We start from the raw sequence: 25,031 nt of genomic DNA on the forward strand, positions 1-25,031 counted from the left end.
TTATACAACTTATAGGAATGTATATACGTACACACTACATGTTGCAACAAAAAGACTTATGCATATTTCCAGGACAGAACAAAGAAAAAGAACAGGACAATGTGTCTCTGATAAGGGGAAGCAAGTGCCCTTAATCAAATGACATAAATATTTAGTCAGCCTGGCAGACCTATACCCATGGGATGGAGATTTCAACCTGTGATCCCTGCATAAACTCCAGGGAATTTTATGAACCCAACTGAAATAAACAACTTTGTACATAAATTTCTTTTTTGAGAAAGGATCACTTACTTTTATCAGATTCTCAATGTGGTCAGCAACCCAAACCCACAATTGTGGAAACAGTGCCTCTATCTTCTCTTCACTTTAAGATTTTCTAACTCCCTTTGTCCTGGGTTATATTCAAACAAAACTTCTTTTCTATATAATATAAATATTCCTACCATTACAAAATATGCTGGCTACTCAACGAAACTATCCAGTCGCATACCTCACTATAAATTAATATACTGTATAAGATAGGTTTTCATGAGCCAATTATCATCTTGGGGTATAATGTTAAAAAATTAGTTTCTGAAACTATAAGAGGACTATTTAGAATACAGTGATTCAACTGAGAGTATAACCCTCTAAAGATCATGCCTAGGAGACCAATTATCCCTAAACATTTCTAGCTCCTCAGTCTCTAAGCACAATACACTTCTTTCTTCCTGAAAATAAGCATGAAGGGTTTGCCTGCTTTCCTTTCCTCTGTGAGTCCTCTCATCGCACAACTGGCTAGAGACACATCAGACCCAGCATTCTCTTTCTTTTGGCCCCAAAGATAAATATATAAACACATCCTATTTTAAAGGCTTAAAATTTGTTTTTCTATGAAAAAACAAACAGAGGTAACAGACTCTCAAATGTCTTGGAACTCTTCTCCCTTATTTTTACAGTTTCACTGTTTCTCCTTCTAATTTTCCAACTACTTCTACTCAATGTCGTTTACTTCCGGTCTGGCTCCTCAGTGTTGGAGCTTCTTCTTTCCTTTCAGTTTCCCTAGGCAATTCATCCATTCTACTGGCTTCAACGAGCAATGATTCCCAAATCATATCTCCATCCTCTTACTTTTCTCTGTAACCTAAGATCTTTGTTTCCAATATTTCTTGAACATCTCCAAGTAGATGTCTCCAAGGTATTTTCATATCCTAAAAAGTAAAATATATGAGAACTTAAAAAATATTAAGTTCCCATACATTATTCCTTCAAATACAATTTTCCTCAAGTAGCTGTTTTAGTCAGTTTTAGTACATACTTACTGATGAACTATCAGTTGACTCATTGTTTTTCTATATTGTTTCTTGCTCTTTTTTTTCTTCTCTTTCTTTACTTTTTTTGAGTGCTTGTCTTTTTTCTTCTTTTTCTTCACAGAGTGTTCCTATAAATAATCATTTTGAAGAGTAAGAAAGGAATTTAGTTTTAGCTTACTTTAAAAGGAAATATTTTGAGGGAGAAAAGATCTATGTTCCAGAACACTTTAAATCTGTCATGAAATGAGAAAAGAAATATAACTAACTAAATAAAATCTTCTAAGAAACTTTAACATGCTTTTGCAATATATGCACTGCTAATAAGTCATATAGCTGAGATTTCTTATCAAAAAATATGAGGGAAGTTTTGGTTTTAATTTATTTAGTAGATACATTTGACAGACAGATATTATCAAATAAACACATATATATACACAAACATGCATACATACATATATGTATATCTCTTTATCTTTCTATGGCCCCAAAAGAATTTACAGAAGGTTACTATCCATATAAAATATAACAAGACAGCATAAGTTGCAGGAAGACAAAACAAGGATTGAAACTAAAAAAAAAGACTAAGTTTAAAATGCATAATTTTTTAGCTACATAATCTTGCTACAAGTGGGCCAGAAATTTGAAGCTAAGCTTTCTACTGGCCAACTCAAGTAACAAAATCTTTCAATGTCCTAATGCCCAAAATATTAAAATATATTATTTCTGCCAGAGATAAAAACTATTCAATAATGCCAACTATGCAATATTTATTCTGTAACTTTTGAAGATAGTCGATAAAGTTGCCCCTCCAATACTAACTTGAATAAGTGCAAAGAAAGACAAACATGCTCACATCAAGTAAACGTGTTAGTATTCACCTGTGAAATCTGTTCAATTCGCTCATTCACATCAGGTAGCATCCATGTGTCCTCACCTCGAAGTCGTTTAAGTTCTTTACGCCTTTCTTCTTTTTCAAAATTGGCTTGAGCCTAAAACAATGAAAAAAAGAAAAATTAACAATTGATCCAACTGTTTTTCACAAAAAAGTAAAACAAAAACTTCCACTTTCATACATGGCTTATGAATGAATTGTCTGTCGCTTGCCAGGAATTTGCTTCTACCACAGTGTAAAGATTTAAAACTAAAAATCTCTCCTTCCACACTACCAATCACATTACCAGTCTGTAGTGAATTCAGCCTCCAATCAAGGGCAGAATCTGGGACCTAATCTAGACCCCCTCTTCTCCCTAAGTTCCCTACTCAAATATGACTTGAATCTCTTTTCCCTTCACTATCCCACTGCTACTGCCTGAGACTTTTGTAACTGTCAGGAGACTGACCTGCACACTTTCGATCTGCAACTCCCATACTCCTCTACTCACGCCCCCAAAATGCTTCAGAAAGAATCATCTTTCTAAAAACAAATGATCATACTGCTAATTTTTATTCATCCTTCAACAACAGTCAAACTAAGTTCTTCCTAGGAGGTTGTTCTGCCCTTTCATTCTCTCCCCAAACTCCAAAGTTGGGCTTGGTTCCTCTCAAACTCCATGCATAGCTCTATATAAAATTTATCACAGCTTACAAACCCTACATCCTCCAAAAAATACCTAAATTAACAAAGAGACAAGGATGAAGAATATTTCTTATACATATATATTAAATATGCTGAAATCAGGTATCAATACGAACCTTTCACCTATCCAAGAGTGACCACCCACTCTTTCCCTTTAAATCTAGCTGTAGTCCTTATGCCTTCTCCTTCCTGTTTCCTCTACCAGCTCCTTTTAATTTTCATTTAAACTCGTTTTAAACTGTTCCATCTCCAAACAAACAAAAACAAAAACCCTCACTTGTTATATCATATGTTGCTCTCCAGTTAAAACTTTTCTCCTTCGTGGCCACACTCCTTACATCTTGTCAAATAATTCAGTACAGTTTTCTTCCTCCATTTTTATAAGTTACCTCTATGTATCTCAATTCTAATGAGAAATACAATGGTTCGCAACCTTTTTCGAGGGGCTATATTTCCTGGGTCTCTTGTGTCAGTCCTTATTTGGATCAGTAAGAGTTTACAACAAGCCTGAAATTGATACCAATAGTAAAACAGGAGAATAAAACGTTCAAACAGTCTACCCCTATGAGCCTTACATGAGTTACTTAAAACGTAAAATCTCATTTCAAATACATAACAAGCGAGGACTGAGGCTGTGAAATACGCTGAGAGAGTCGTTATCAGTGGCGGCGTCCCTGGAAAGTGCGCAGCCCAAATGATCAGGTGTAGAAATGTCAAGAATGGAGGATTTGAAAGAAACTCAGAGGAAAGAAACAGGTCTTCCTGAAAAAGAGGATGAACAACTGGAGTCTGCCTGAGCACCTAGGAGGCAGGAGATACCCCAGAGTTTATAGGCATCCCAAAGGGAGACCCCCTCACCCAGGTACAGGTGAGATACTGACGGGATGAGTGAAGGGGGTGCGGGGGTGGGGAGGAGAGCCAGAGGCCTAGCTCCCAGGAACCTTCCACTCTCACAATTCTAAACAGCACCAAAAGCCCCAAAAGGGAGATACCTGGCGCAACACCTCAGCCCTGGCAATCCGACTTTGCTCTTTACGCTCTTCAATGCTCCTCGCACTTTCAAATCTACCGGAGGCAGCAGCCATAGTTGCTGTCGTCGTAAAGTGAGAAAGCCGTCACTAAGTCTGTTTACGACTGTCGTAACTTAATAAACAAACGGAGACTTCCGACTGGGAGAGGAGGGGCGCTGCTCCATCAACAGAGCATGCGCGGATTTGAGTGCTGCTTAATGTTCCGGTGATTACTCCAATTCCTGGTTTTAAAGGAGATTTGAGAACTAAGATAAGGAGTTTCCCTGCTTCGTACATTGAGATGACCCCGAGCACGGACTAATGTTACTGTACATTTTTTACGCACTTTGGACAATACTAGCGGCATTCTCACCTATTTCCTCCTAAAATCACCGGAGTAAATTAGAAGCTCGTAGAGGTTAGTTACATCCGTACCTCTCAAAGATTTCCAACAAAGTGCCGTTCTCTCCGAAGTTTCCCTGTGCTGGGGGAATGAGTTCAAAAGAGGCTGGCCGGAAAGGCAGTGCAAGCTAGCAGGAGGGCAACATTGCTTTGAAGAGTCAGTGTTTTGCTTTGGTGAACTTTTTTTAAGTATATGAGAAAGTCCTGTGACTTTTGCATTATGCTTTATAATTTATCCGTGCTTATTTAAACTGTTACAAGTTTTACCCTATTTTTCTCTGACCTTGTATTATGTGTTCATATTTACCCGTCCAAGCATTTTTCATTACAGTGTGCAATTACCGATTTATTTGTGCCATTTTATTTGTTGTTTTATGATGCAAACATCAAACATCTTCCAAACATAGAACTTTAAGTTCCATGAGGAATAATACATTCTGAGGTATTGATCAAGTGCTTTGAGAGTATAAATCACTGAGCTGACATTCATAATCATAAAGATAAAGAAGGCTGGAGAATAATTATAAACTAGATACTTTAATGACATTAAAAAGAGTTAACAGAAACCAGATTGAGGTAAATATGCTTTCTTTTCGGGTTTCATAAAACTGAATTTGTGTTTGCAAGAAGTTCTCCCAGGAGTTTCTACTTTACCAATCTCTGAAAATCTTAACCTTGAGCATGTAGTGTTTACTTATTTGATATACAAAATAGAATGTACTCTTATTTTTGTTACAGAAAAGTGAACTTTAATTTACGAATTGACCTTGAAATATTTAACCCACTAACTGGGCCTTGACGGATTTTGTCATAATTAACTCTAATGGCATTAAAGTCTTTTAGATTCTCTTGGGATTCAGAAAAGCATCCATTCCTCCCTTGCATTAATTGTGGGGCAAATAAAAAGAAATGGTGACTATAGCAGAAACATGCAATATTATATGACAAAAACGTTCAAATCCTACTTAAGGCACAAAAGAAGACTGGAACAAATGGAGAGGTATACCATGTGCTTGAAGAAGAAGGTTCAACATCATAAAGACATCTGTTGTCCATAAATTAATTTGTAAATATAAAGCAGTCCCAATAATATTACCCACAAAAAAGTGTTGGGATCAGAGAGGGGAACTAGAAAGGTTGATATAGAAAAATAAGAGAACAGCCAGTTGTTTTGACTAGTTTGCATTTGACCACACCTAATAGAAATCCAGAGTTTAATCAAACAAGGGGTAATGTAGTAAGGAGCCTGCCGGTAGCTAGTCCAGGTTTGGTGCTGTTGCTGAAGTAACCAGGTTGTTTCTCCTTTTGTGTGTTGTAACACTTAGACTGTAACTCAAGTCTTCATGGTCAGAAGAGTGTATTGCATTCTCCCACGTCTGCACATGGCATCCACTAAGACATAGGAATGAAAGGGAAGAGTAAAGGGCAAAAAGCATATGCCAACTAAGCCTACACCATTTTTATTAGAAAAAAGATGACTTTCGTAAAGCCAGTTTCTTCCACTTAAATTTCATGAACCCGAAGTAGGTCACATGGCCACAACTAACTACAGAAGAATCATGAAGATTCCAGGACAGTCGTGATGTAGAATGACACTCAGCTTGGGTTTGTCTGAGGTTTCTTTGTGGTTAGAATCATTTTAGGTATCTTGGGCAGAACTATCACAGAAAGGTAACTGTGTTCTCATTGCATCCTATCAGGTAACACACAATTTCCATTTGTTCCATTGCTAGTGATATTAACTCTGATCATTTAAATAAAGTTGTATCTGCCAAACTTCACTGTAAAGTTACTCCTTTTCCCTTTGTAATTAGCAAGTATTTTGTGAGGCAGTTCTTTGAAACTATGCAAATTTCTCATCAAACCTTCTAATTATTTATTTTTTATATCAATATGGCCTCATGATTTCTATTTTTATTCAGTAGATTCATATTTTTATTCAGTGGGATAATAATACATTATTATCAGTATTTATTTTGGTGCACAAATTGTCCCAGTTTTAGCCAGTGAGAGCCCTTCTGTGTCCATTCCACATGCCTCTGTATTCCTTGAGTGTTTCTTTGCTTTCTAGTACAAGAAGATAACCTAGGCTCATTTTGTATTTTCTCTGCCAAAGCCTTGGAATCAGCCCATTTTCCAAGAATCCCAGGTTTATTTTAGTTTAAGGTGGTATTTAGAAACTGTCAAATAAAAAGCAAATCCAGGCTTCAGTAAGAAAGAGCACAGGAGCACAGGCTCAGGTAAAGTTCAAAACTGTCAAAGCCAAGATCTGGACACTAGGTATGCTCATTCACATTGGGGTGTTGCTGCTCCCAGGTCCTCTGGATGGACAGAGCTGGGAAGAAATATACACAGAAACAGATAAAGCTCTAGATATAGATACACATAAATGTCTCCATTTCTATATCTATCTATATATATTGAAACCATGAGTTAATACAGATGCCTCCAATTCCAATTTAACACCACAGGGTTCCTCCTAGTTTTCTTCATTCCCATGTTTGTAACTCCATTCTCCAACAGGGATAAACCTAATTCCCATTATCCTAAATATATTAACTTATTTCATCAATTATCCAGTATGTAAACAATATCTGCTGCCACAACCACCTCTCTCCTTCACATGGATGCCCTCCTCACCTCACCGAAGCCATGACACCCTGTGTTAGGTTACCCTACTCAGGCTCCAACACCCTAAACCAGGCCACCCTCCCACACAGATGCACTCCTCACCCTGCTTGGGTCCTGATTCCCATGTTCCAGATGCCCCTCATGCCACATAAGCACCGTTCTCAACCCATTTATGCTCTGAGCTCCTCCCCCCTGCTCCTCATCGACACGGATGCATTCCTTGTTCAGCCCACCAAATGACTTTGGAACTGAATTGTTCAGGAGGAAAACGAAAAGGAAAGGAACTGAAAGAGAAAGATGACTTAAGCCTCTTTTAGTCTATAACAATTCTTGCTTAACTCCCCTTTCATTTTCAGACTGTTTATTTATTGAAGAGATTGGGTCCCTTTTCTTTTAGAATACCTCACATTCTGGGTTTAGCTTATTGTATCTTCTTTTTTTTAATTTTATTTTAACCTGTTTCTTTACCCCCTATTTCTTATAATCTAGTAGTTAGATTTAGAGATTTGATTAGATTCAGATTCAATATTTTTTACAAAAATACTTCTGTCTAGTTCCTACTGTATCACTGCTTGAAGCACATCACGGTTGTTCTACTTTTCATAAAGTTAAAATTGATAAGTAGATTCAAGTGTTGTCAGTCTGAATTCATCCATTATCAGGGTCCTCATCAATTTAATAGTTTTAATATCTATTGATGATTATTGTCAAAACCTTTTATTTTACTAGTGCTTAAAAGATGGTGATTTTCAAATTCTACTATTCCTCTGCAGTCATTAGATGAAGTCCTTCTGTAAAGAACTTTCCCTCATCAACTATTTGGTATCCTGAAATAGAAGCCATACAAGAAAGATAAGAGAAATGGTTAAATATTTCTCTTTATCAATCTTCAAAACATGCATGTTTCTTTTATTGTTTGTATGGGGGGTTTTTTGCTGAGAAAGTTTCACTCTGAGCTAACATCCATTGCCAATCTTCCTCTTTTTCTCCTTTTTTTTAATGTGAGCCACTGCCACAGCATGGCCACCAACAGACTAGTGGTGTAGGTGTGTGCCCAGGAACAGAACCCAGGCCAAGGAAGCGGAGCGCACCAAACTTAACCACTAGGCCACCAGGGCTGGCCCATGGTTGAATGGTATTTCTGTAGCCTTTTAACAACCCATGGTAGTTCTGTGGGTAATTCTGCTCCATGGAGTGATTCAAGAGCCCAGGCTTCTTTCATCTTGTGTCTCAGCCATCACCCAGGGCATCTTTTTTGGCATTCAACCAAAGGAAAGAAAAAGTGTTGGAGAAACACACCTACTTCTTAAAAAACTTGAACCAGAAATGGAACACATTACTTCTGCTCATATAACATTGCCAAGAACTAGTCACATGGCCATACCTAGATGCACAGGAGCTGGGAAAAGTGGCTTTGCAGCCACTTCCCAGGTAAAAATCTACACTACAAAAGAGGAAAAATATTTGGTAGACAGCTAGTCACATCTTCACAGGATATAACATTTTTTCCATATGGCTATCTAAAAGTCCCAACATCATTTATTGATTTGCTTTATTATTTCCACACTGATTTGAAATGGTACTTTTATCACACACCCATGTATGGGTATATCACATCCTATGTATATGGGGCTGTTGGTTACTAATTACCTTTACCAGTAGGCCTTCCCAGATTAATGTGCCTCCAGTTGTTCTGTTCCACTCTATTCTGGGTTCTGAGAATACCAAGATGACTTATAAAAACATAACTGCTGCCTCTAAGGAATTTAGACTTTAATGGAGGAAACTAACACTCTAGTAGGCACTTGTCAGATGTGCCTATTTCAATTTAAATGAATTAAAATTGAATAAAATGTTAAATTCAATTTCTCAATCACTCTAGCCACATTTCAATTCTCGATAAGCACATGTTGCTAGTGGCTACATATTAGAGAGTGCAGATATAGGACATTCACATCATCACAGAAAGTTGTATTAGACAACACTGGTCTAAGAATTTTTAGCAGCCCTGTCATTAGACATGTCCATGGCTTATGGTTGTTAATTTTCAAGCATTGCTACAATGTATTGGTTTCTCCATCATCAACTTAAAGGGAAAAATGGAGAGGATGATTACAAAGGTATTAAGTGGATGCTTTGATAATTTGTTTATTAGAGATGGAAAGAACTTTAAAGATAATCTGGTCCCATAATTTCAAAGAGGAGGAAATTGAGTTTCGAAGAAATGAGTTCCCTTATCCTAGATCACTCCTAGACCTCCTGATTTTTCCTCTTCCCTTCTTCACATCAGAATAAAATATAATGGAACAGGATAATATAGAAGAGTGCTAACAATGGATACACTGAATTCATCATAACTTCAGCATTTACTGAGCACTGATATACCAAATGCTCTGCTAAGCTCTGGGGCTCAAGGACCCCTGCCCTCACTGAGCTTAGATTCTAGTGGAAAGAAGGAATCTTCCTTCACCTTTCTTTAATCAGTCTACTATATCCAGAAACTCTAAATATGCATCTCCAGCCCTTCAGAGGCCAATAGAATGTTCCCTTTCCTTTATTCTGCACATATCTTATGCATTAAATTAGATGCCTCAATGCAGGCAGAGATAAATTGAAAAACAGCGACCCTTGGGTCCCACCTCCTTCAGCTCTTCGTCGGTCCCTGTACAATAGGCTGCTGTGTAGGAATGATGTATGTGTATGCACATGTGGACAGAGAGGGATAAAGAACAGAGGACTGAGATCTTAATTTTATTCTCACATAGGAAATAGATTTATTTATTTATGATTTTAATGATTTTCTTATTTTAAATTATTAACTTATTATGTATTTGTTTATAACTCTAATTTTACTTATTTTAAAATTTTTGTTTAATTTTTTATCTTATTTACTTATAAGGTAAGTTTTTATGTTTTGCTTTTACTAAATTCTTGCCTTTAAATAGTCGTAATAGTAACTGCAGGTATACCTAATAAAAAGAAAGACGGCTCTGAAGTGTTATTTTCCAAGGAGCAGTGTGGCTTGTGGGTTTCCATGTATATTGAAGATCTTTAATAGCATGCTTATGTTTTTATTTTGCTTCAGTTATCCTGTTTTAGAGACTTTCTAATCTTCCTCTGATTCATCAAAGAACACTAACAAGGAAAATTATAGATTCGCAACTTTATGGCAATGAGGTTCCAAGAGTGTCTTACTCTTCTTTTTTCTCCCCCTTGTCTAGGACACTGAACGATTGAATTCAAACAACCTTTTACTCATTTATTCAACAAACATGTATCAAGCATAGAATATGTGCCAGGCACTATATAAAAGCAGAGTCTGCAAAGGTGAAAGCCATTGGCCCTGTCTTCAAAAGCTCGCAGTCTAGCAGGGAAGGCAAACAAGTAAACCAGAAATCACTCACTGACCTCCCTGCTCTTCCTTGAATAGACCAGGCATGTGCAGGTTATTTGCACATACTATTCCCTCAGCCTGGAATGCTCTTTATGTAAATATGTAAATTATGTAAATATTTATACAGTTTCAAGAAGACACACTCAGAGAAGTCTTATTTATATCCCTGTTCCCTTACTCTCCCATAGGTAATCATTTTTTTTTTTTTAAAGATTTTTTTATTTTTTCCTTTTTCTCCCCAAAGCCCCCCCGGTACATAGTGGTATATTCTTCGTTGTGGGTCCTTCTAGTTGTGGTATGTGGGACGCTGCCTCAGCGTGGTTTGATGAGCAGTGTCATGTCCGCGCCCAGGATTCGAACCAATGAAACACTGGGCCGCCTGCAGCGGAGCGCGCGAACTTAACCACTCGGCCAAGGGGCCAGCCCCCCATAGGTAATCATTTTTATTAGGCTTCAGTTATCCTTTTTTAGTTTCTTTTTAAAACCCTAGGCACAAAACGAAACATATCAGACATTACATACCTCATGATGTGTTACAATAGGAAGTACACAGCATCGCTGACAAGGCGTTTTTGCCAAAAACGAAAAATACAAAACATGCATTTAATCCAACCACTAGATCTAACTAGTTTATTGGAAGCATGGGATCTAGAGAAACAGGTTAAGTGACATTACACGGAATTGATTGACCAAATCTAGAATTTTACTAGACAAATAATACATCCTGGAGATCACTCCATAGCAAGATATATATATCTCTTCCTGATTCCTTTTTATAGCTGCGCCATATCCTATTATAAAAATTTATTCTTTCATTTGTGGCCTGTTCCCCCTCACCAAAAAATAAGTTCTACTAGAGCAGGGATTTTAGTCTATTTTTGCTTTAGTGCCTAAAACAGTGCCTGCCATAAATACATGTTTGTTGAATATTCATTCAACATTTAAGGCATGTGGTGGTTCTGACAGAGGAATCCCCGGGGTGATTAGGTCGGCAGATGGTGGGGTGGGGGTAGGGATGCTTCGAGTTGAGTGATGAGATTTCTGAAAAGGCTTCCCATAGGCAATAACCCTAAACTGAATCTTGAAACACCTGTAAATGTTAGCAGGGGAAGGGACGGGAGGCAGAGGAGGAGGTGACTTCTAGGCAAACAGCACAGGGTGACTAATGTATGGAGGCACAAGAGAACACGGCACATTCAGAGGAAAAGAACAGGTGAACTGACCGCCTCCACATCTAACAAATTAGCTAGGAGTGAATTCGAATGATTCCTTCTTCTGATGTGGCAACCTAGGAAGAATTCTGATTCTTTGAATGGCGTTCTAACACCTGACTCTACCACTGGCTCCTTTTTTGAAAAATCTACAGAAGTTGAAGGTCTAGTGCTGCTTGAGCCTGGGCACAAAAGGAGTTTCCATCACCATAAGGAAAGCTGCCCCAGTTATGAGATTATCTCCCACCAAGGGACCAAGGGACCTGCTTCTTTGTCTTCTTTACATCACCAATAAATAGGTTGCTGCACAGGAGGCTGAGGGTTATGCTTAATTCAGTTGGCCCAGGTAGGTGGATAAAGGGAGCCTGGGACCAGCCATTTCCCTCTCCTTTTTGCCTCTGGCTAACTCAGGGATATCTGAAACATGTATATTCAAGGAAAGAGGTCTGATAGGTAGCTGGACTTATGTATCTAAGAATTTGCAAGAAGCCATATGCTTTTCACTTCTCTAGGCTATGAATTCCATCTTTTAAACTCCAGAGTAGGTTACATCCAAAAACAGTGACGGCCTCTTGGAGATCGTTTTGATTCATTTTATTAGAGAGGCTGCACACTGCACAGCTGGTGCATCTCAAGTCAGGGTAACCAGCCAAGGCAAAGTTGATTGGAGGGGCTGCGGCACCTGCTCACCCAGTACCGAATGCATCCAAGAGAGCATGCATGAAATATTGTCTAACCACTCTGTATGGTTTACACAGCGACCTTGCATCTCTGTCAGTCAAAAGGGCTTTGAAAGGTCATTTTATTGTTGAGAAAGAAGCACCCATGAGCCCCTCTACCGAAAGAATTATTGAAAATGGGCACATCAGGAAACTAAAAACTAGATTTTGATACTTTTTTCCTGCCATTCCTGTTCCCCCACCCCATAATGCAATGTAGAGGAAAGACTATCCCATGTTGTCACAGCTAAGACCAGAGCTGCCTGCCATGCTCTGGCTCATGCTCACGAACTGCTTGCATCTGCATTCATCTCACAGGGTCTGCTCTGCCCTGTCCCCGCCACTGTGTAAAGACATACAGACTGGTGAGCCTGCCTCTGGCAAGATCCTAACATCATTCAGTCCCATTCCTCTCTAAAGACAGCCAAGGCTCAAGGAACAATGACATGTTGAAATCTGGTCTTCAAGGAATGATGGAGATGTGCAGGGCATCTGAGCTGCACTGCTGCTATCCTTTCACTGCCCCTCTCACCAATCTCCTCCCTCCCCACCTCTCAACCACTGAGACTTGGTCACACGCAATTCCTTTCTGTTCTCTTACCCTCCGAAGGCCTTTGCATTTGGTGTTCCCTCTGCCAGGAACTCTTAAATGATTGGCAACTTTTGGCCATGCATGTCTCAGATCAAATATCCCTTCCTGAGCCTTCCCTGACCACACAATCTAATTTCCCCACCCTGACACTACTCCCCAGTTACTCTAACATATCACTCTATTTCATCTTCATTAGAGTACTTATTCTACCTGCAATTATCTTGACTGTTTATCTGCTTGTTTGTTTTCTCCTGTTTCTCTAGCATCTAGCGAAGTGCTTGGCACATGGGAGCTCAACAAATTTGGTGAATGGATGTATTCATTTAAAGAAATGTACTAGTCTACTTATAGTTTGAAACACTCTTTTTAAACCTCATTTATTTAGAATTCATGCTAATTCTTACAAGAAGTCAAAAGTTATCAGCTTGTACAAAATATCTCAAAAACATTTTTCTACAGATTGGCTAGCCTGCTGGATAAGAGAACTCATTTGAAAATGCTTAACCTATCTATATTGTGAAGTCACATTCTGTAGAGGCTAAATTCCACTATCTAGGTGTAAGGCAAACGTCAAGCACAGTCAAAAATTATCCTTGAAAATCCTTCAGATTGCCCATAAAATACAGGTACATGGTCTGGAGAAAACCATATACAGTAACACACATGTATTAATATGTGATGGGTACAGTAATATGCAACTTCACCAGTACTCTACATGTCTTTAAGGTTGAAACATATCTTGTAAATAGGATGACCAAATGTTCCAGTTTTCCTGGGGAAGTTATTAATAGCACCTCTTTTTATTTTTGAGAGTGTCCCAGTTTGGGTAATACATCAACTGGCCACTCTACCATTAAACCAATCTTAATTCTTTTCAACATAATGCTGCCTATCTTTAGAAGAAAGTAAAGGTCAAGGAAAAGCTAAGAGCCTTTTCTAACAATGTGCTAAGTCAATTACATAGATTTAAAAGCCCCTGTCTTCTAGTCACTCTTGTAATAATTTAAAGGTATCAGTGAGGTGTTCAATTCACAAGTTCTAAAGCCAGACTTCCTGGATTAAACACTAACTTTGCCACTTACTAGCTGTGTCAGGTTACATAATCTGCTTCATGCCTGGTTCCTCACCTGTGAAATGCAAATAATAATATATATCTTATAGAAAATCTGTGAGAATTAAGTGAGTTAAAACATATAAACCTTAGAACCGTGCCTCAAAATTGTAAATGCTTAGTGTATGTCAGCAAGAATTATTTTTAGACTTCAATGAAGCCTTATCATATCCTTGTCAATTACCTGATGCCACGGTAATTCATTTTTCTTGTAAGCTTTATGGCACATATCCTGGTTATATTCATTACGTTCATATTTACAAGTCACGTAGGAAACTAAGAAAACCATTTCTCAGAAAGTCCACCATGCCACTCCTTCTCCAGAATTGGCACAGATCGCTATTTCTCTGGTTGAGCATCATACAAAGCAGCAACCTGTATTTAGAGACCATACTGTCCAAAAATCACCTTCACCTCATCTGGTCCACATTAGTTAAGTGCTAATGTGTTTAACTTAATTTTAATTGATTGATTTTTTAATTAAAAATTGCTTTTAACGTTCAAGATGTCACCATGATGAACTCTTTCACTGTCTGTTGTCTTAGTAAAATTGCTTTGAAAACTCTCTCCCTCTGTCTGATGTATCCTGTCTACTGTAAACACTAGAGGTCGGCCACCAACAAGTTCGGCTCCACACAATATTTAAACCAAAGTCTAAATTAGCAGAATATTGAGAGTGCTTTATGCGCTAGGGAATTAGGTGACTACTTTTCCACCCCAAATCTGGTGCTCCTGGAGTTGAATCTGGCACAATGGATGCTTTCCTCTCACATCCCACTCCATGTGGCCCATCCTCCCCAGTTTCTGGTTTTCTGTGCATCGGGGTAAAACTGGGGCTGGATTCTGGAACTGGAACCTGGTTCTGAGCTTCAGCTTAGTTGGAGGGGGGCTCTGGGATCTCCCACACCTGCCAGCCTCTTTCCTGGGGCTGGACCCTGCTTTTGTTATCTCTCACACTATTTTGAATGGCTCTCCCAACCTTTATGATTCTGATCCCTACCAGATTACTAAGAATCCCCACAGTCTTCTCCTTGGCCTGAATCCCTTGGATATTGACACCTGCCCTAACCAGAGCAAAACTGGTTAAACTTCCTTGATTTTGGTGACTTAAGAGTGTTGTTTCTCCATGGAGGTGGCTGTAATCTTCTACCCCTAGTAGTTTCTCCCAGCTCCTGCTGGAATTCACTGTGCTCCCAAGTCAACAGCAATGTTGGTGTACTGTGTGGCTAGGGGTCAAGCCAATTGATCCCACCCATCTCAGTGGGTTTGAGTCTTCTACTATTTTGCCAGGTGAGGCTTTCACTCGTTCAGGACCTGGGTTGGCTAAGCCTACAGTCAGCAGATTTTTAGTCCTCTCAGCAAGGAAAACAAGGAATAACAAGCTGTGAATTTCTATTTTCTCGTGCATAAAGTTCACTGTGTTTTAAGTACCAATCAACTGTTAATTATCCATGGTAATGGAAGAGAGTAATGACATATTTCCATATAGCATTGTCTTAATCACATATGCTTTGGAGCCCTATTATTTTCCCCATCAGCAGATTTGCTAGTTACACTGTGCTTGTAATTTTATTAAAATGAGTCTGCTCTCCCTGAGCACCGTGCTTTATAATCATAGGAGGAGATATCACAAAAGCCTGCTCAGTGGCAGGGCCAGGCAGTCTTGGCTTAGATACTTAGATTAGATGCTTACTGTAGAGAAATCCCATGCATCTGTTGAAGAGTCAGTTGTAATGACTGCTTTAGACATCACGTAACAAGATCCTAGGGTGGGACCAGGGGTGGAAGTAGGGTATGATTTGGAGTGAGGAATTGAATATGTGGAGAGTTATGGTAACCAAACACTAATAGGAGAACAACCTAGGCAAAAAGGAAAAAGGAGAGAATACGTTTATTCAAGGACAACTTGTTGCAATGTTCACATATTTAAGGACCATGGTTGTTTATTTCACAGTGAAAATAATTTTATACTAAAATAATTGATCAAAACTTTGAGAGAAGCTGGGGAAAGAGGAGAAAGAAAAGAAGAGGAGGGTTAGGAGAAGAACTCACATTTACTGAGCGTGTTGTCCATGCCAAGAACCCTCATAGGAAGGTACAATCATTGTTCTCATTTTACAGATGGGCAATACAGAGAGATTAAGTCATAGAAGAATCCAAGATAATCTGATTTCAACATCAATATTATTACCCAACATTTACTTTCTATTGCCTTTCACAACAAAAAGCAGTGATGTTAAGTATAACTTTAATAGAATATCAAAGAATAAAAAACATTTCTTGCAATGACTGAGCCCTTTTAGTCTTGGATAATAGATCATTTGTGTGCTAAATGGAAACTAGTGATAGATAGTGGAGAACATATTTATATTTTTATCTCCAATTTAGACCAATCTTGGTCACTTACAACAACAGATCAGAGTAGATTATGTTTTTAAAAAGTGGGGCCAGCCCTAATAGCCTGGTAGTTAAGTTTAGCACACTCTGATTTAGCAACCCAGCTTCGGTGTTAGCGGCCATGCTGTGGGGGTGACGCACACACTAAAAAATGGAGGAAGACTGGTACAGATGTTAGCTCAAGGCAAATCTTCCTCAGCAAAAAAAAATTGTCCCTGCTTGGGGCTTAGGTGATCTATATCTGAAGAAAGACCATGTGATAGAAAGGGAACAGTCCTTTAGAGAGAGCCTCTAAAAAGAAAAAGCTAAAACAAGCATTAGCCATTGTCCAAGAAGAAAAAGCAGAGATTTTGACAATGCAATCACCAGAGAAGTGAGCTGTTGATGTTTTGTCAATGTTTATCACAGCATAAGAAAAACGTCCCTCAAAACTCTTCAATTATCTGTGCAATGATTCCCATGCCATCACATGGCACAAATCTAGGGGACACCATTTCCATTTTATTCTATGTATTCCACATGCATCTTCCGAGGAATAACTCTACCTCCTAAGAACCTTAATCCTAACAAGGGAGTAGCTGGAACTACAAGTAAGGAAATTATAACAAATGTTATTTGTTGAAGTCTAGTCTCTGAAAAGAAATGTCTTGCACGATATAGGAACAAAAGGGTCTTGATCAGTCTCTTATGACTTTGGGTCCTGACACTCAGTTCCCTGCTCCTGATCGACTCTGGCTGCCCTGTCAAAATTGAGTTTCTGAACCTGCAAACCTGAGGCCAAAACCTGGAGTAGAATAATCACCAGCACACCCTCCACCTCAAGTAGGAGGCCCTGTCTGAGAGGCAGTAAGTCGCCTTATTGCTCTAGAACTGCAACCACTTTCAAAACTCCCTACTTTATATTAGGTTATATTAATTGAGTGCAATTAGTGAGCAGGTCCTAGACATTTCACAAAGTAAACATGGTCAATCCCCAGTAAGTTGGTAATTGAAAGAGGCAACTTTCCAAGGGACAGGATATTAATAGCGCCACATATAGTCATATGCGAGGAGGGTTATAATGCAGAAGTTTGAGTGCTACCACTTTGCTATGGTTTCTGCTTACTTCCTCAGACTCTAGCTTATTTTTCATCATGACCTATCTTCTTGGAGGAAAATGCAAAGGTCTGCATTATTTTCCTTTTACTTAATTTCTTATGGGGCTATTTCCTACACATCACAAAAACCTGTACAATTCAAAGAGTCAATGTATCTCTAGAAAATAAGTAGAATGAATTTAATAAGAACAATCATATCCACTTTTGAGGGATTCTATTCTGGAAACCTCATCCTATTTGCTAGGATATAGCACATTTCCTCTTCAAAGTGCCTCAGCTTACATAGCTATAATGCAGATTGAGAGCTCACGTTGCAGCTGACATCCAGTTCCTTTCGTGAACAAGTGTGGCTGCAAAAAATAGCATTTACCAAAAGGCGAAAAATGTGAAAACTACAACATGGCATGGTGTAGAATAATGATGCCTTTTTAAATATTTTCATCCCACAAGCCAGGTTTGCAGAGAAATACTCCTGAGATTGTGGTAGACTGCTTTACAGTACATTTTCACTTAAGGTTAAAATTTCCTACACCAGTGCTGTCCAATAGAACTTTTTGTGATGATGTAAATGTTCTATATCTGCACTCTCCAATATGGCAGCCACTAGGCTCATGTGGCTATTGAGCATTTGAAATGTGACTGGTCCAACTAAGGGACTGAACTTTTAAATTTTATTTCATTTTAAATAATTTAAATTTAGATAGCTACATGTGGCTACTGGCTACCATATTGGACAATGCAGCTCTATAAGAAAGAAGAGTTTAAGAAATTATCTGTGCCAGAGAACTATTGAAAAGTCCTCTTGCTGCTTCCATAGCACTCAACATTGAAGAACAATGACAATGTCCTCACAGTGATCAGGACCAGGGGATGACAATAGTTTGCAATTTCTTTCTATCATGCAGTGAACCATAGGAGACCAACAGTTGCCAAAGGCCTAGGTATGATTATGACCTATGGATGCTGCTTCATAAAAACAGCTTGGCTTACATAAAATAGGTCTTCTAAATGTGCTTATATTTACAGATTGGAGTTACCAACCGTTAGATACTACAATACAAAGTAATTCAGACAAAATTACTTTTTAGCACATATCAAAGTTTTACTCAACCCATTAATGAAAGAACCAATAGGAAGACAAGATCACTGGTTCCAGGAGTATGTGAACAACTGAAATTTATAGTCTGTTAGGAAAGAAATGCTGAAATAAGACTGCTAAATTAGATACAAAATTGTTAGTTTCCTAGAGGGCAATAAAATTGTAATCTTTGGGTTTATCTTCTCTACCTGGTCCAAGAAGGAAGAAGAGACAGAGGTGGAAAGGAGGAAGGGAGGGTAGCACCTCAAACTCAGGAGTAACTGATGCTGGATTTATCTTTCCCAACAGCCAACAAGGTCTCCTTCAAATATCTGGACTTCTCTCAAGGACACCAACTATTCTCTTTTGCTCTTACTTGTCAAAGTAGTTGCTATATCTTCTTTTATAGGATTTTCACAACTATTTCTTTCTTTTCCTTCCCACTGCTCCCCAAACACCCCCTTTTCTTATCAGTTCATTGTCAGTTAAGCAAAGAAAACTTGTCTGAACTGTTTAAGATTCAGGAAACTTCTCAAATCATTTTTTATCTCTATTGTGATAAATTGTTCGTTGAACACAACGAAAACAAATGGAACTCAGAAGTTATGAAAAGCTTGGTAAGTTTTTACATTTTTTTAAGTCAACTAATAAATTTTAAACTCACTTTTGATTTTCTCACTTACTATTGTTTCCTGAAGTATACTTATCTGAACAATGAATAAGAAGCATCTGAAACAATTAAAAGGCCATAAACCATCAAGTTTCTGAGTGCCAGAAGAATTATCTTCTTTTCTTTTTGTTAGGTGGTTACAGATCAATTATTATAGTATAAAGGAACCAAAACTACATTTGTGTTGACATCTTTTCTTTAGCCTTTAATCTAGCTGTCAAGCACTACAGTGCTTTGAAGCTGTCCATCTTCCAGAAAGAAGAAATTCATTTTTCTGATCTAATTTTTTCCTAAGAGAGGCTTATGTATTTTCCCTTCACGTCATTCATGGACCACTCTGCTGGCCTCCTAACTAATCTCCTTGACCCTGTTCTACCTTCCCTCCTCCCACTCCAACCCATTCTATATATCTCTACCAGATTAAGCCTCCCGAATTGCTGCTTTAATCACTCTGCTGCTCAGAAGACTATTAGGACTCTGCTTCTATTATATAATAAGTTCCACTTTCCTTAACTAGCACTTGAAACCCTTTGTATTCTTATCCCCACCTCTCTCTCCAGCCTCATCTCTCACGCCCCTCTCCCCCATGCAGACGACACCATCTAGAACAGTGCTTCTCAATCCAGGCTGCCCATTAGAATCACATGGGGAGGTGTAGGCCCCAATTCTCAGAGATTCTTGTTTAACTGGCTGGGGTGTGTCCCAGACCTCCGTATTTTTAAAGGACTCCTCAGCTGTTTCTGATGTGTAGGAAGGGAAAGACCCTCTAGTCAAACCAGACTGAAAATGTAGGGGTGTGTATTTCTGCTTTCACTCTTTGTAATTCCCTCACCATTTACACCTATTGAAATCCTTACCCATTCTTCAAAGTGCTGCTCAAACGCCACTCCTTCCATGAATTTCTTCTTTGGTTACCCTAGCCAAACATTGTCTCAGCCTTCCTCTGAATTCCTACACCAATTTGTTCCACTTAAAAATCTCTTATTGTTATAACTAATCAATTGTCATTTATTTAGGCCTTTGCAGTTCGCAAAGTTCTTCCATAAATCTCTCCTGTAATCTTTTTTTATTTGCTATATAATGGAAGCTTTATTTCCCCCAAGTTATGGATGAAGAAACTCTGGCTCGGAAAGTGTATGTGAGTCTTTTTCTCAAGCTCACACAGTTGATAACTGACAAAGTTGCAACCTGAGCCTGGGTCTCCTGAGCACGGTGATCTTCTTGGAAATATTTAAAACAGAAACAGAATCAAATCCCCCTTTACCGTTAAAGCACACAAACATCGTCCAGGGAGCCTGTCAAAATGCACATACCTGGGTCCCAGCCTCGGAGATTCTAGTTCATCTAGTTGCACAGATGCAGAAACCTGGATTTTCATCAGGCACCACCTTCTTATGTAGGTGATAAGGGGCTACACTTTGAGAAAAACCGCTCTAGGTGATTACACACCATATGGAGATTGTAGGAAAACCTCCAAAGGGCCCTTTTACCCATGTAAAATGATAATTCAACAACAATTAAGAATTAATAGAGGGGAAAGCATTTTTTGGCCAGTATAGATCATAGCTCTTGTGCCCAAGAGCATTTTCTCTGTAATTGTGAAAGTTGCTTCTTAAAACCACATCTGTCAGTTTTCCAGACTAGCAGATAGTGGGTTGACCAGATGTCCGCTTGGTGGTCACTGCAGACCTCCTCCCCCTGAAGTGTGACAGGGGTGCTTGCTTTGTATTTCTCCTCTGGGAGGCATAGAGGTCACTGGTGGCACTTCTCATTTCAGGTGGCTTTGGAGGAACTCGTTTGACTTAGAGTTTTCAAACGAAATTTCCCTCATGAGGGACTCTTACTGACATTTTGTTCAGTGGACAAGGGCAATGTTCTAAGGCTGCCTGGAAAAAAAATCTGCCTAGATTAGAAACAAGGCCACCTGCTTCTGTGGGAAAAGTTTCCAGTATTTTAAATGATACTGTTTTACAACCTTGACATTCTGAAGATGTCCTTTTAGTTTCACCCAAGATAAAAACTGCCATTTGGCCAATTTGGCATGAAATTTCTTCTGCAGGTCAAATACGATGACAATATCCTGGCTTGCTTGCGTGAACTTTGTGTAGTCCAAGAAAATTACTTGGGTCTATTTGCTTCTCAAGCAGTATTTTTACAGGTTATTCTCTGACTGGAGGCATGTAGATTCTTCATTCCTTAAGGGAATATTCTCCCATCCATGTAGCATTACATAGAGAGAGGACAGAACACTATATCAGATGAGCCCTTGTATCTAGTTTAAACTGAACTTTAAAATGGAGTGGAGGCTCTCAATTCTCTTGATCACCACTTGCCTTTAGAGCTCAAAGAACTTTGTCTTTTCCCATTATCACCTCTCAGAATCTTCTGTCTTCTGAGGAAGGTCAGAAGTGTCTGACCAGTGATAACAGTAATACCTAGTAGAAGCTGTCAGGGCATTGGTATTGGTAAATTACCTAGTGCTGTGTCTTTCTCTCTGAAAAGAATTTTCTCCACTTCCAAAATGGTATCCAGGCCTTTTAGTTCCTTGGAAAGGGAAGCAAGAAACTAAGTAACTTTTGGGCTTCAGGCGAAAAGGGAGTTAGTTGTCAGTCAGATGTGGGGAAATCCACTCCACACCTTCTTCACCATACTCTGTGCCCCAGGCTGACCTTATGGACTGCATCACGGGGCTCCTTTGCATTCTGGTTTCCTCTTGAATTCAGCCAGTGAGAGACACAGGCTGGGGACTGGAAAAGAGAGAAGTAGGTGTATTTATTCCCCTGACTTCCTACCTGTACGGCTGCAGATTAAAGTGTCTGTGTTCTTTTATCAAAGGCCACAGCTCCTGTCAGTCAGCCCTCTCCTACAGCGACAGTTGCCAGCCATGCGGGGCTTCACCTTCCTCTGATGGTTTCCTTTCACTTTGCCCACACTTTTGTAAACAGTCCCCTATTACCTAATTTGAGTGTGTCATCTGTGCTATTTGCTGGGGCCGTGACGTATGCAAAGGGCAACCTTTAAACAGGCTGCTTTTAATGATATTGGACTTCCTAGTAATCTTGGTGTAAAGAAGCTAGGGCTAGCTTTAATCAAATTTGGAAAGTAAAGAAACGAACTTCTCAAAGAAGATGATAAATAAGGCAGATCTGATCGATATGCATCTAAATTTACACTTCCAAAGTAAACATTTTCTTTTCAGATGCTCAGATATTCACTAAAACTAACCATATGTTAGGCCACAAACCAAGTCTCAATAAATTATAAAAAGTAGAAACAGCACAGACAATATTCTCTGAACACAAATGCAGTAAGAGTAGGAAAATTAGGGAATTTTAAAAAATGTTTTAGAAAATCAGAAAATAAAAGTTCCCACTGTGCCTGGAAAATTTAAATGTCATTTATGTAAGTAACTCTTTGATCAAAAAGGAAACACCAATGGAAGTTGCCAGATTTCTTAAACTCAATCACGATAAAAACATGACATTATCAGAACCTAAAGCAGAGTTTACAAGAAAATGGAAAACTTATATGAATATAAGAGAAAAATGAAAATAAATGAATTAAGCATCTGTCTCAAAAGGGAAAGCAGAAAGAAGAATATGAATGAGTTAGAAAATTTTTATAAAAAAGTATTAAGGAACACACCCAATAGCTAATTCTTTGGAAAGAAAGTTAGACAAACTACTAACTGAAACAAGTGATAATGGGAGAAAATACAGAAACCCAAGATAAGAAAGAAGAAAAAGTAACCAGGGGAAGAAAAGTTAAAAGAATCATAAAAGACCACTTCATTCAACTCAATTCTGTGTAAACAATTATGAAAACCTGGGTAAGGGGAATAATATTCTAAGATATAATATCTAACGCCAGAAGAGGCAGAAAATCTAATTATATTTCCAAAGAAGAAATAGAAAATTTGTCAAAGAGTTAACCCCCACCCAAGAAACCAAACAAAATGAAAAGACCCAGACTCCTTCGTGAAAGAATTCTACCAACCCCATGAGGAGCAGATCATTCCAATGCTATTTAACTATCTTAGAGCTTGAGGAGTGAGGTGGAGGGAAGTAGGCAAGTGGAGAGAAAACTTCCAAATTGTTATTGTTAAGAGAATATAGGGGCTGGCCCCATGGCCAAGTGGTTAAGTTTGCACGCTCCACTTCAGAAGGCCCTGGGTTTCGCCGGTTGGGATCCTGGGCGTGGACCTAGTACCACTCATCAAGCCATGCTGAGGTGGCATCCCACATAGCACAACCAGAAGGATATACAACTAAAATATACAACTATGTACTAGGGGTTTCCAGGAGAAGATTAGCAACAGATGTTAGCTCAGGTGCCAACCTTTTAAAAAAAGAGAATACAACATTGATACTAAAACCTGACAAAGACTGCAGACAAATGAAAACTACAAACAATTCTCATTTATGAATATCAATGCAAAAATCCTGATTAAAATATTAGCCCATTAAAAGAAAAGGACAACATGACCGAGTGGGGTTCAACTGAAAATTTTGAAAAAGTAATTCAACATTAAAACATCTATTAATGTAATTTAGCAGATTATAGATATAAGGAAAAATAATTATGTTTATATCTTTGAGTGCTAAAAATACCATTTAAAAATGTAACAAAATTATTGTTTAAACAAAACTCAATAAAATAGAAATAGACTAGATACTACAATAAAATTTCAGTCCTTTTAGCCTCAAAACCAGCAGCATGCTTAATGGAAATCACAAGAATCATTTCACTCAAGTTAAGAATAAGGTAAAGATAACTGCAATGTCCACTACTATTTCAGATTGTAATGGAGGTATTACAACTGGAAGGTACAAAATTAGTACACAGAAATTAAAGGTTATACACACCCATACACACACACACATAAAATGACTAGTTAAAATACATACCATATTCTTGCTTTGGAGGTCTCAACATCATAAAAAACCGACTTTTCCTAAGTTAACATATAAATTTATCACAATCCAAATAAAAATACCAAGTTTTTTTAAATTAGAGAAGATGATTCAAAAGTTCACTTGAAAAAAAAGGAACAGACAGACAAGAAACTCTAAGAGGGCAATTGTTAGGGAGGGGTGAGGTGATTAGACTTGCCAGATATTATAAATCTTCAACAATTAAAACTTTATCGGACTAGTACCTGAGCAGACAGAGAAATAATGAAATAAATTAGAAAGCACAGAAATATATCCAACTATATGCAGAAGATTACTATACGGTAAATGTGGCATTTCAAATCAGTGGGATAAATATAAACTATTTAACAAATTGTATTGGGTCAACAGAGTAGCCATCTGGAATAAATGAACAAATTTGATCCTTATGTTACACTATGTACTAAGATAAACTCCAAATGGATCAAATATTTAAATATAAAAAATAAAGTCAAAGATTGCTAAAATTTAAGTATAGGGTAAGAATGGAGAAGACATGGGACAATTCCTTAATATCTTAAGATAGGAAAAATATAAGTTTGATGCAAAATTCAAATCCATTAAAGAAAAGATTATCCTCAAAGCCCCATGTATGACTAACTATACTATAAGCAAAGGAAAAAGACAAGAAGCTGGAAAAAATATACACAACTTATCTCACAAAGAGCTAACCCTAAAAATCAATATGGAAAAACTTCACAAGTCAATAGAAAAATGGCCAAAAGATGTAAACAGACAATTCACAGAAAATAAATTATAAATGACAACGCATGAAAATATGTTCAACCTCACTCATAACAGAAATGCAAATTAAATACCCTGAGCTATGATTTTCCAGCTATCAGACTGGCAAAAACCCAACATTTTAGTAACAAATTTAGATGGGGAGATAGTCTCAT

General features: G+C 38.2%; 1 protein-coding gene across 1 annotated transcript in view; it reads right to left on the reverse strand.

Annotated features, from left to right (window-relative positions):
• The window catches only part of CWF19L2 (CWF19 like cell cycle control factor 2), a 114,998-nt gene extending 110,996 nt beyond the window's left edge, over window positions 1-4,002 (reverse strand). Inside the window, 4 exon segments of the mRNA XM_070623054.1 lie at window positions 1,302-1,333; window positions 1,336-1,420; window positions 2,171-2,281; window positions 3,861-4,002. Coding sequence (XP_070479155.1) covers window positions 1,302-1,333; window positions 1,336-1,420; window positions 2,171-2,281; window positions 3,861-3,953 — 321 coding nt within the window. The 5' untranslated portion in view covers window positions 3,954-4,002.
• Window positions 4,003-25,031: the final 21,029 nt, after the last annotated feature.

The sequence above is a fragment of the Equus przewalskii genome, chromosome 6, assembly GCF_037783145.1.
Source record: "Equus przewalskii isolate Varuska chromosome 6, EquPr2, whole genome shotgun sequence".
Taxonomy (NCBI): Eukaryota; Metazoa; Chordata; class Mammalia; order Perissodactyla; family Equidae; genus Equus; species Equus przewalskii.